This window comes from Sinohyriopsis cumingii, unplaced genomic scaffold, assembly GCF_028554795.1.
Source record: "Sinohyriopsis cumingii isolate HCF-2022 unplaced genomic scaffold, ASM2855479v2 utg001660l, whole genome shotgun sequence".
NCBI lineage: Eukaryota > Metazoa > Mollusca > Bivalvia > Unionida > Unionidae > Sinohyriopsis > Sinohyriopsis cumingii.
Window position 1 is genome coordinate 223298 of NW_028316033.1, and position 13474 is coordinate 236771.

General features: G+C 33.3%; 1 protein-coding gene across 1 annotated transcript in view; it reads right to left on the reverse strand.

The window, feature by feature from the left end:
- Nucleotides 1-278: 278 nt before the first annotated feature.
- Nucleotides 279-13474, reverse strand: part of LOC149771773 (transient receptor potential cation channel subfamily M member-like 2) — a 65452-nt gene continuing 52256 nt past the window's right edge. The window contains exon 7 of the mRNA XM_089948142.1: nt 279-8018. Coding sequence (XP_089804268.1) covers nt 8014-8018 — 5 coding nt within the window. The 3' untranslated portion in view covers nt 279-8013. The remainder of the gene's footprint in view (nt 8019-13474) is intronic.

The window sequence follows — 13474 nt, forward strand, 5'->3', positions numbered from 1 at the left end:
TTTGGAGTCAGATTCACTGTGATGATTAATTGCAATCCATGTTTCATAAATAGTAAGGGCCGTGTGTTTCATTAAATTAAAACTGGTATTTGAAATTTTTCCATTGAATTGTTGTTACGAATCTGGCTCTGAAAATATATTAGTGATGTCAAATGTTTTGTGGATTTACTAACAGGAATATAGGTAACATGGTTATCTGGTCTTTTGCTGAATCTATATATTGTGTTTCTTACATAAACTAAATAATCAGATTCTACTAAACAGAACCAAGAACACTATTTAATTTTACTATTTAATTTTATTTGAAACTGATCAAACAATGTTAGAATTTGTTAAAAATATTAGTATGTTTAATTAGGTTAGATCATAACAAAACACAAAATGACCATTTTGTTTAAGCATCTAAACAAGTATTCAACACTAATTCAACCCTGGTGGTTGTAAATAGTAAAGTACTGTAGTACTAGAAGAATTTTATTTATTTTTTTCAGTCAATTTTGTTTTTAAAAAGCTATTATTAAAATGTTGTTGTACGATTACAATATTTTCTACTATCATGTCTATCCAAATAACCTGAAGAGTTAGTTATATTTGGTCTCCATTAGAAATCCATAGACAAAACGTTCCGTCTAACAGATTTTTAGTGTTCTGTGAGCAGGACCAATTCATCATTTGCAATCTGCAAAATTTGTACTCTTATAACTGTTTTGACAATGTAACAAAATGTGTACTAGTATGGTCTCTTTGAAAGAATGAATCAAAAGTATAAACCGTCGCTTCTCTCAAAATATAGTTAAACGTGTACTTGCATAGCCACTTTGAAAAACTAACAAAATATATTCTAAAATAGTATCTTTAGAAAGTGTAAGAAAATTAGTAATCCCATAGCCTCATTGAAACATGTTACAAACCGTGCTAAAAAGTCTATTTGAAAAAATGCAAAAAATGTATCCGTTATTATAATGAAAACTACTACTTTAAACAATAAAAAATAAACAAAAACGCATATACTTCAGTTTCAAATCAAGAAAACACATTGAAAAGAAAATGCAATTGCTATTCTTTGTAGTGTTGCATTTAGCATCCGAAAGGCAGTGGAAACGGTCCGTCTCCCTCCAGAATTGGGTGACACACATATCAAGAGGGACAAAGGAAACAAGAAGCACTTATTGCAACAGAAGGTCTATAAAGATGAGATAATGTTATTATTGCTGCCTTAACTTTCTTATATTTATGTGGGCGCTTTCATAATTACAATATACGTTTCCTCACGAGATCAGGTAACTCTTGTAAACAATAACGTTTTGTACTATATGGTTAACCTGTTCTTGATCTTATTTCACGTAAGCAGTTATTCTTTCTCTACCAGCACCTATTATAATGAATACGCATGTTTTCTTAATTCAGTTTGAAAGTAATAAATCAAGGCTCAGTGTGTAATTGCATACATTGGTCTCTTTTATCATTAACTTAGCTTGAAAATATAGTAAATATTCGTTGTTGAATGATTTATATTGCCAGTTTCATTGTTTTGTTACTGATACCCACTGCCATCCTACAGTTATTAATACCTGTACTGATTTTTACCGTTACTAAAACTAACATAGACGTGGATGTACATCCGCTAAAGCAAAGTTGTAGTTACATTTTTCAAATTTTGTCCCTAACAAAATAGCTTGCTTCGTAGATTTAAGACTTAAAATGGATCCCTACTATATATTCAGCAATGTCTTTCTGTAGGCATACATTTTGCTTATTAATGGTATCTATACGACACAATAAAATGTTTAGCCTTTTGCAAAGTATTGAAACATAGAGAGAAGAATATTACATTTAGATCACACAACAGCATTGACAGTTTAAAAATGATTTTAAAAGTAAACAATGCAGGACATTAACAGCAGGAGTGTCACAACAAATCATAATTGCGAAAACAACTTGGATATTCAGAATTACTAATTCTAGTTATCCACACTCAGTGAAATAGGGGAAACTCAGAAAACCATGTGTATTCAAATCTACACACATTATTGCTAAACATTATTGCTAAATTAATTACAATTATACTTATAGCACACATTTTTATACAATTAAAAATACATCAAACATTGTGATAGTTTGTATACAGGTGTACAATTACCAAAAATAGTCAATTCAATACAACTCATTGAATTTAATTGACTGGATGTTGATTTTATGTTCCTTTGTACAAGACCTATGCCAAATTCTTTTTCTTTTGTAAATGATTTCTCACTTAACACCAGTATTACATATTATAAAAGACTTATCAAAAATGGAGATTAGTCACATGCATTACATAAATGTTTTACATGATTTGTCCATAAATACTAGTATGTCATAATATAAAGGAAGTCTCAACAAACGAGTTTACTTACATGCATAACATACATGTAAGCACCTAGATAAATTCCACCTGTTCCCAATAATAAAGTGCATGAATACTAATTTAAACATGTGATGTTTTCTAATAATATCTCGAGGATCTAAGATAAGTAATGCTTTATTACTGGACATATATACTGATCTGAAGAGCTTTCTATTTTTTTGACCCTTGGTGAGTGTACGACGGAAATCAGTCTGCATAATCATCTGTGTATATTGTCAATAGTCGCTTCATTACATTTACTGGTTATACCTCAGCCATTCTCCAGTCTGAGATTTTGGAGATAAAGAATGGCTTATGGATATGGAAGATGTGCATAATGAATTAATGTGAATAGAATGTATTTGCCTGTACTAGGTTATATTCATTTAGCTGTTATCATTGATGTACATTGATTTCACGGGGTCAATAAAACTCACAGAAACGTGACATGCCTCCATTGTGAAAATACTAGCCCGGAAATATTGAATGTAAAGTCTACGAACTATGTGATAATAACAAAAATTTCATCATCATCAGATTGTATCATGCAAGCGACTGGAAACTAAACCTCATTACACAATAATAAATTATGTACAGCAAGCAATCATCTACTCAGGGGTTAAAAATGTAGCAAATAACATGAATAATAGAAAAGTAACGTTGTAAAACTAATCAGTAAGTAGACAATAACATGAATAATAGAAAAGTAACGTTGTAAAACTAATCAGTAAGTAGACATCACTGGTTACATATGAAGAGTCATAAAGTAATTGCTTGCTCAATTTTATCATTTTGCTCTATTAAAAATATTATTTTAGATTTGCTCTGTAAAGACTTATTGTAGTTATGGTACAACAAAATAACAATTTGCATCTGAAATCGTATATAGGATCTTATATACACTGTCAATTCATTCAACTACTTTCCCATTTATAATTTAGCGGTATACGTATCGAAAAGTAAAACATGACACTTGATAAATGTTTGTTGCTCAACCTTTCCAATTAATAAAATCATGAAATTCTCTAGAACACTTTGACCACTTAATGTGTCTTAGTCAAAACGGATTACATGCATTTAACTGTTGTACAAATAAGGCTTGAAGGAAAACACTCTGTCATGTAAACGGGGTAAATATGAAGTATCCATAGACATAATGTATATCAGAACAAAATATCTCACACAAGTACTTGTTGTTGTTGTTGTTGTTGTTGTGATTTGGATTTTTAACGTAGATTTAACAATTTTTCAGTCATATCGCTACGATGTCTGCAATGTGGCAGTTTATAGTGATGTATAGCACTGGGGCATCATGCCGCAGACATGTAGCATGATGTCCCACCCAGTCACATTATCCTGACACCGGGCCGACCAGTCCTAACACTAACTTCTTAATGCTGAGCGCCAAGCGAGGCAGCTGTTAGTACCGTTTTTGTAAGTATTTGGTATGACTCGGCCGGGGATCGAACCCACGACCTCCCGCATCCGAGTCGGACGCTACAAGTACTAATGTAACAAATGATATGCAATTGCATATGTTCTAAATCTTACAAGTCAAAAAGCCTTGGCAAACGAAAAGCTACAATTATTCAACTAGTATCATTTTATTATGGAGTAGCATAAACTGAAGATTAATAAAAGGTTTTATTGTGAAGTGACAAAAACCTACATAAGTTACTACTTTCTGATTTCTTAATACAATCAGTGAGTTCAAGATACTAATATAAATGTATGATATATACGAATTGGGTTGATAAAATATTGTATTACTGACTTTTCATGTGCAAAATACATTACAAAATGACGAACAAAGTGAGATACAATTTTTGCAGAATGTTAGTGTAATACTGATGTCAAAATTTGTAATGCAGGTTGTCGTTTTCTTATTCAAAAATAACATGGTGTGCAGGAAGTGCCTAAACCTCCAAAGCCCCACATGAAACACATCATGGCAGTCCTTAGTTCCAGATCATTCATTCCAGACGTAGTCCCACACCACATTTTTAGTTGTTGCTGTTGTTGTTGTTATGGTATTGAACGCCATTTCGTAGAATCAAATGTCATATATGATGGCCAGTATAACTGGTTGATGACAAACCCGGGGAAAACCCCGGTAAGAACCAACGACCCATAAGAAGCTTGAGATTCGAACCCATGCATAAAGAAATGGCATGGCACTGATTGGTAAAGCCGAGCGATTTAAATCACTCTGCTACTCGGGGAACTCCTCTTTGGACTTTTTCAACTAAATAGAACGGGTTTTGTTTGGGGTTTTTTCCTCACATTTTCCATACAATTCTTATACACAACTTACGAGAAATGGACATAAAAAATGAACTTTTAGTGCTTAAGTTACTAAATATACATGCTTTCTACAGAATTAAGTGAGTGCAAAGTGAACTCTTACATTAATACTGCTGACTTTATTGACTATCTAATATGAGTTCTTGACTGTAACATCTAATGTTGCGCTATCAACTAATACCAATAATACCAATTCGTACCTCGGTCATATTCGTTGCTATTGACTGAATGGCTAACTAGTTCACCAGATCGATAACCAGGATATAGATACATAACTGAAAGTTCAGAATACACGGAAAAAGCTCAAATTGTAGAAACAAAACGTTTTAATAGTGATTTTCAACAAAAATGCAAAATTCTAATATCACTTTTAGATCTAACACTTAGGGTATATATCGGTCACTGAACACTAGCTCAAGCACATCTGTTCTCAAACAAATTGCTTTTTACTGGGATTAGATTGGTTGTTGGGTTAAATAGGTGTTTGATTTTGCGCAATGCTTGATATGCTTCGGAAAGGATCAATGAAAGCAAATCCTTCTGTCTGTTCTTGCGGCTTTTTTGTAGGACGCTGTCTATTAAGAAAGCAATTGAAAGCCCACTTAGACAATGGCTAATGAGGAACTGAATCTTCTAAATAACTTAAATTGTTCCACGTTCTATCAAAACATGCAGACCTGAGCGAGCAATTATATAACTGTAATTTGTATACACATTCAGCAAAATCAGTATTATGTAGTTTAAGTTTTATTGTGCACGTCTGTCAATTTAAACCTGATTGTATAGATCTTTATCTTGTATACAATAAACTCAAAATATAATTTTAAAAAGCAAACGCTTAGAAATATAAATTAAAGTTGTCAAGTATTTAAATATGGCCTTAATTGTGTTTAATCCATAGTCTCATTTGATTAAACGTACGATATGGACTAAAACACTGTCCGAGCCAGTTGTGCACCAGCCACAGGTAACTCGTGGAATGAGCTTCCTCTGTCCACATCTAACTTTTATGTATCATACCTTTTGACAAATATATATTTAAATGTATTATTTCGCGATTTTACATTTCTGGCATAATACTTGTTTGAAATGAGATGAAGCGTTTGCAAGAACACTTCAATAAAAGTGAATAATTATGAATTGACAATTGATGACTTTTCAATAAATTTGTATTGAATATTGAACAAAACCTGAAAATGTTGATATGAACTGAAAACTGTTATATACGCTTCCAGTTTCTCTTTAAAACACACAAAAAATTTAAATGCCGAAATATAGTTTATCACAATCATATAAAAAGTGTTTTATAAAACAATCTACATTTGTTTTGCTCTACTTTTTAGTACTTAATACTGGTTTGATTTTTAAAGAAAAAGAATTCCCTACGTTTTTCTCATCTGTTACCCTGGTTATTAAAAAAAAGAGCTATATGCCCTATCCAAAACAAATTCATAATTATATAGCTTTAAGTCTTTTTAAATTAACTTTTGATTCCATTGATCTTGGTGTTTATACCTACTATGGATATAAACTTCTGAAACGACTGCTAGGTCTATTTGGCCATTTTTAATTTATTGAGTTAAAAGTAAATTGGAAAACACATGACAATAACAGTTTTATAAACGTCTATGTATTTTATAACACATTTCTTGCACATTCCGAAACTAATGTTTTCTACCTTGGTGAAATTCGTTTTCCTTATTATAAAAACTGTTACAATGGGGTACGTTGAACTAGCGCAATCTCATTTTTCGATCACAGGTGCAACCATCATAATCAACGATCTGCTTTACGTTTGTACAGTTACTACATACAAAGCGATATCAGTCACAGTTCACGAAAGCAGCATGCAGACATACCAAAACTCTTTTTCCATGCATGTTGCAAATGCGAACTACTTCTTAAACTGGTCACTCTCGCAAATGTTCGTAATAACTGTATAGCGGAACCTTTGCATATATTAGGAAATAAATTAACATAATATGACCATTTACAAAAATGTTCTTAATGATTTACTGTACATGAGCAATATATTCATAAGAGCTGATAACGTTGTCTTCAAGAATACGATCCGCATTGTCTAATTTGTCATGCAATTTTCTATTGATTATGTTTTGAAATGTACAGCAAATAAAAATAAAATAATTAACATTTTCTTTCATAACTGAATTGCCGACATCTTAAAAGAAATACGTCTCCATATAAACATTAGATGAGAAAAACAATTAAAATCGTTATCCATTAATGATGTTTGAAACAGTTGCAGTGTATGCACAATTAGGTGAAACCATGATATTTAGTTATATAACAGAAAATAAACAGAACGAAATTTAACTAGTATTTACCACTAAGTACAGAAAACGTGGTCTTATAGCAATTTAACCAATATTACTTCATTACGATCCAAACTCTAAATAATGAACCTGTCCAAACTCTACATAATTTTAAAATCCTTTTTGAGTCCTTTCAAATAAAGTTTTCTGAGTATTAGCAAAGATTCGATATTTTCCTGCATGTGGAAGAGAAATTGCTGTGAAACATAACTTATACCTCCATACAAATTTAACAAGTTTATCAACGACAACGACAAAATCATCTTGTTATTAATATCAAATCCAGTTATAACTTTTTCAAAGGGAAAATTTCAGAAAAAAGAAAACCTTAAGATCCCGCGAGTGTTCTTCATTGAGAGCTTTCACAGGATAATCATATCATCTAGGCATGAAATGTTATTTATGATTATGGTAATCTTGTTACTGCAAGATAAATGACATCCAATGTATTAATTTACTTGAAAAATGTAAATACAAATTTTCCAGCCTCATTACCTGAGGCTAATGAGAGTATAATTTTACGCTGAAAATAGCTGTCGAGAAACTCTAATTCATGAACCGTACGAAGAAAGAACAGAGGTAAAAAACTACATTCTGGTATTATACATACAAAACAGGCAGTTAGCTTGCCTATGATATCAAATATACACAATCAATCAATAAAATAATCTATTATATCGGTACCAGTTAATGTAAAGACTGCTACTAAGAATGTCTCTTTAGTTTAGTGCATTCAATTTATATACTACTCAAGCTACAATTTTATTTCTTGGTAATTAAAACCATATAGTGCTGACAATTCTAAAAGGCACCTCATGCAACGTGCTCAACCTATGCACAAAAAAAACATAGCAGGTATGGATTTATTGTCCTCAGAAGCAGGTATTCACTGATTTGCCACCGAGTTCAGGACGTTCCTTGTATATATGATCGCTATGGAGTTGCAGGACATAGGAATGAGCCAGCCTTTTTGCCAGACGATAAGTGGCATTAGTCTGAAATACAATAATAAAATAAAATTATCAGGTTAAACAGTACAATAATAAATAAACAATTGTAGCACATTGACATAAATCCGATCCCCACTGTCATTTCAAACCCGTAAACAACACACTTATTCAGCAGTCGCTAACATATATTATAGGGCAGTGCACAGGGTGACCTAACAATTCACGCAAAATTCCTTACTTTTATCTGTAGTTGGGAAATATATTCCACATCTAAATTAAGCCAATAAAGACATATTTAGACACAGCGCAAACGTTTGCGGGATAAATGATTCTAAAAGTATCTGTCCTAAAATGATCTGTCCAGTTTGAGTGTTTTTATCAGGCTGCACCTTCATTCCATTTTAGAACAATACTATTGTCAGGATAAAGAGTGGCAACACGTCATAACGTGGCACAGAAACGTTTTATTTGGAATATTGAGTCCTGTTGTTGATAATATTAGACCACATCGCTAAATCATCGTTACTTTTTTATTAGCTCTGACCATTCGAGACGCTCATCGTTGCGCAAGATTTCATCAGGTTTTATCCTAGCTCAAAGTAAGTGAATCAACAGGAAATAACGAACACCTGACATTTTAGATGAATAATTAAGTCAATGAAGACTTGAATGACATAAGATGGAAATGAGATGTATTTAGAAACTGTTAGAAATGAGTTAAAATAAATAAACAACAATGACATTGGGGATATTACCTTAGAATGAAACATAAGATTTAAAGTTTGGTTAAATTTTGACAAGTGTGCACCAGCTGAAAAGAAACAAAAGTCATAATCGAGTTATGCATGGGTACCATGCGCGATTTATTTAAATTCATTCTATAGTAATTTCGGTGTGTATATTAAATAACCAAAAGTAATTTAGCAACCTTTTTCTGAATAAATACTGTTAAGATTGTTGGTAAGTAAAACGTTCATAGGAAATGCTCGACTGAAAGGCATGACCACTGACAGTGAGAAGGGCCTCCTAAATTCAGCATATATGTATGAAAGAGATTTCGATTGTACACAAATTACAAGATAACATTAACAATGCAAGCAATGTTTTTAAATGCCTTAGATATTTCGACAAGATAATAGAAAAGAAGATGCAGCAATTAAAATGCAATCGCACGAAAAATGCATGTTAATTACCATCAACACACACACACACACACACACACACACACACACACACACACACATATACAGAGAAAGAGAGAGTGAGAGCGAGAGAAGTGAGATATCATGTCTGAACTTCTTAGCACTCAATTGGTAATGTAATGTGAAGTAAGCGAATCATAAGGAATTAGCGAAAACCTGACATAATAACTGACGTTTTGTTTCACGATAAGGTAATGCTCCAAATATCATCATCATCATTTATCTCCGTTTATTCGTTTACTACAGCCTATAAGTACATTGATCAAGTCAGTTCAGGTGACTGGAAACACTGATATACTGTCCGTCCATGACCGGTACAGGAAATACATTATTTTTCATATGATAGAAGGCGCTACTGGAACAGAAATGTTTAGGATTTGCCTGAACCGAATAGTGTGCTAGGTGTTCTGTGCAAGATTTGCATTGACTTTGACTGATTTGCTTGTGCAGAGAGACAGCAGAGGGTGTTCTGAACCATATGTTTATGACTTGCAACAACTAATTCAGGTGCTATAAGACAGAGCTACCACCCTGGGAAAGATCCGTACAGGATAGACATTGACCAGTTCAGGTGACAGGTGATATATCATTGTCATAGTATGTCATATGGCATGACAGACATGATATCAATTCAAATAGGATAATTCGTTCTCCACATTATTAACTGCCATAATGAAAAAAAATCAAGAATTTAAAAAAATACGAAATATTCTTCGTGCACAAGAAGAAATATATGCTAGTAAATTTATTTTATCTTAGTTTATGCAGAATACGAAGCAGATGTCTTAGGTAAATTAACTTCAAAACACCCACTCCCATCTATCATTTAAAGACATCAATTCTGAATACATCTAACTACCAGCCCTTTCTTTTGAATTGATGACGTTTCAATAAATTTGTACTGAATAGTTAATACAATCTGAAATATAACCTCAGTTTTAATACAATTCTTCATATTATCACTTTCGTCACTCTACTTATTGCCCACATATAATATGCACCTAAATGAAACATTTGCATGGCAGAGCAGGATTTCTTTAATATATCATTTGAGCCCCTAGCAAGAAACCAGCCAGTACCAATTTTATAAGTCTTTGCATGACTGGGTTTAAACCAGCAACCTTCCGCATCCGATGCAGACGCTCTAACCACTTAGGTCACAGGAGCGGTCATGTTTAGTTTGTGTCCATTGTATACAAAAATGTTACAGCATATACTCTGTAGTTGGAATGATTTCAACTTTATGGGGAGCGACTTGTAATATACAGTATATCAGACCAATTAAATATACATAGGTTAAAAAACATATAACCAGTACTGTTTCAAGATGTATGCATCACATTACACTTGCAACTCAGCATATATTCATAGCCCAAAATCACCTACATATTAACAAACAATATGCAGTCAGTTACATCTAAACAAACACTGTTATGTAAATTTGTACCTCTTTAAGTTTCAAGACGATGTTAGAGTTCAAAGTAACGTATTATTAACAAGATCAGTCAAGAAAAGTGTTCCGTTTTACGCCAATGAAACATTGATACAATTAATTATTTTTGTTATAATGCTATAGCATGATGCATGATATTTTCTCTTCAACTTTCAAATTAGACACACAGGTACTTATATATATATAATATATATATATATATATATATATATATATATATATATATATATATATATATATATATATATATATATATATATATATATATATATATATGTGTGTGTGTGTGTGTGTGTGTGTGTGTGTGTGTGTGTTTGTGTGTGTGTGTGTGTGTGTAAATGTGCCTGTGAGTGTTCAATGAACTTTTGAATGCGAATTGACAAATTGACGCCTCCTTTATCATACAAAAGCAACAACAACAACCCAAGTGAGGTGCATTCTTGGACCAAAGCAATCATTGTTTCATGAAAGCTGGATAAGTTATTTTGAATGCAGACATTAACAACAAGCTATCCTTCCATACAAACTTATCTTGGTTTACTATATTTTGTCTAATTATCTCTGATATTTTCCCAAGGAGACTTGACATTGTCAATAAGAACATGAAGTATGTCAGTATGATGACAGCTATTTACATTAAAATCTATTTAATTCACGTGATATGTTTGAAATATGAATTTAATTATGAATGAATCTAACAAACGAATGAAGACGTATACTTATTTAAAATGTAGTTTGCTCTTGTTTCATGGATAGGGTGAGTTTAGGGAATATATTCACCATGCTTTTACTATACTGCTCTCATATATTTCTTGCAAGTGTCACAAATGTGGTAATAAAGCATGTAAATATTTCATAATTAAATTTATTTTTCATAACAAAATAACATTTCAATAGCATTTGCATCCTACCTCTAAGTATTATGTTTCTGGATATTCCTGCATTAAAGGGGTATAGCCCCATAATTAGCTGCCAAATGAATCTAACATATGTTGTCATTTGGAGGTTCTATACTGCCAAAACGATGGTTTAATAACTTGAGTGATATACATTCGGCCTCAGTTCTTACATTTCTTGCCTCTGGTGCAACATCGAACGAAACGAAGTTGGAGTGCGACCATCTGAATGCAGCTGCATAACATCAACCATAAAAAATGATCAAAACAAATCAAAATGACGTTCACTCGCTGATGCTGAAGCCAGGGAAAGAAGGACAAGCATCTTAAACACGTGATTCTGGTATGAAGGCTGAAGTTAGACGATGACCAAAGGACACATTACAGCTTCCACAAAGCCATGAAAGGATGCGACACTGGTACTAGGAGATCAAATCACATGATAAATATGATATTTTAACTCTATGGTGGATTAATACTGTTGCCTTTAATATTGAACATTGAAACGTCATTAATTTGGGAAAAGAAAGCAGTAAATCTGCATTTGCAGCCTATTGGACAAGGGTAGATATCAGATTAACATATTTCTCAATACATCAATCAGAATGGCCCGCACTTGACATTATAACTGTTTGAGGTCCATTATCTTCAGGTTGTGGCGGGAAGACATGGTAGTATTGTTTACCACACCTTCGATAACGAGGTCCGCTGCCAATACACACTGGTGTAGAAGTGGCAAATCGTGGCGTGGTAGCTTGATTTTCAACCTTGTAAACTGGCCTTTACATAGACTGAAATATCTCTCTCTTACGGAATGATGCAGTAACTATAACCTTCAATAAATATCGGGGCTGACTGTGTACCAGGATATCTGTCTCGCTTGGAATCCCAGTATTGTCTACTTTCAGGTTGATCCACTTGGCAGCTATCCATCTAGAAATACTGCAAATTTGTAAGTAAAGAAATGAGGACTGTGTCTTTCTGTTTGACGGATGCACAACGGACGCTCTGTTCCATTCATATAATAATGGTATTTTGTATGTTGTCATCCCTTTAGTGATAGGAATACAGTCTTTCTATGTTGAAGATATAACCGTCACATATTTTCTGAGATTACATGACCTGAATTAGTACCAACTTAACTGTATGGTGTTATGGATATGGAACCACAGACAGTTAATAGTAGTTTGTTTCATGAGATCTTGGGAAGCCCTTTTGACATAATAGATTCTCCGTCAAGTAGATCTAGCCTCGACAGATGCTGAAGTTGTTCCAGCAAAATCTTTGAGGTGTTTAATGCAGCGTCCCTATGGAGGTGAAATTTGGATGAATGTGTCATTTGCAGACGGTGGGTTCCTAGCTGTCTAGTCAACGGTCTTCATATGCCTAGGCCAGGCATCCACTGACAAACATTCCTCCCTCACAAGGTTAACAGAGGCTGCCTAAGTGAAATCGACGTGTAAAGCTATTCAACCTTAGTTTGATCCTCAAATTGTATAGGTTCGATTGACTTAGAAGTGACGTGAATCCAAGCAATCGTGAATTTACCCACTTTGTGAGAATAAATGTCAATAATGATTAGATCTATTCCCTTCGCTTAGAAAATTGATGGAAAACCAGTCCCGACTACCTCACGAATATCTAAGTCTGCTACATACTACTGGTCACACTGCCTGTTTCCATGTGCTTGGTTAGCACTGACCATTCACTGTCTAAAGGAGAAATGATTGAATAGTTTCTATCCAGGAAATTTATTCCGATCAACGAGATCTTCTCAATGTATGCATATATCTACATCAACCACAACATGAAACCAATTTCATTGCAGAATGTGTTGAGGTATTCCCTGTACCAGTGTGTAACTATAATCCCTATGTCACACATGATAATGAAGTACCTACACCTGGTTGTTTCTCTGCTACATTTGTTTCATAAGTTGGCACTAATTTC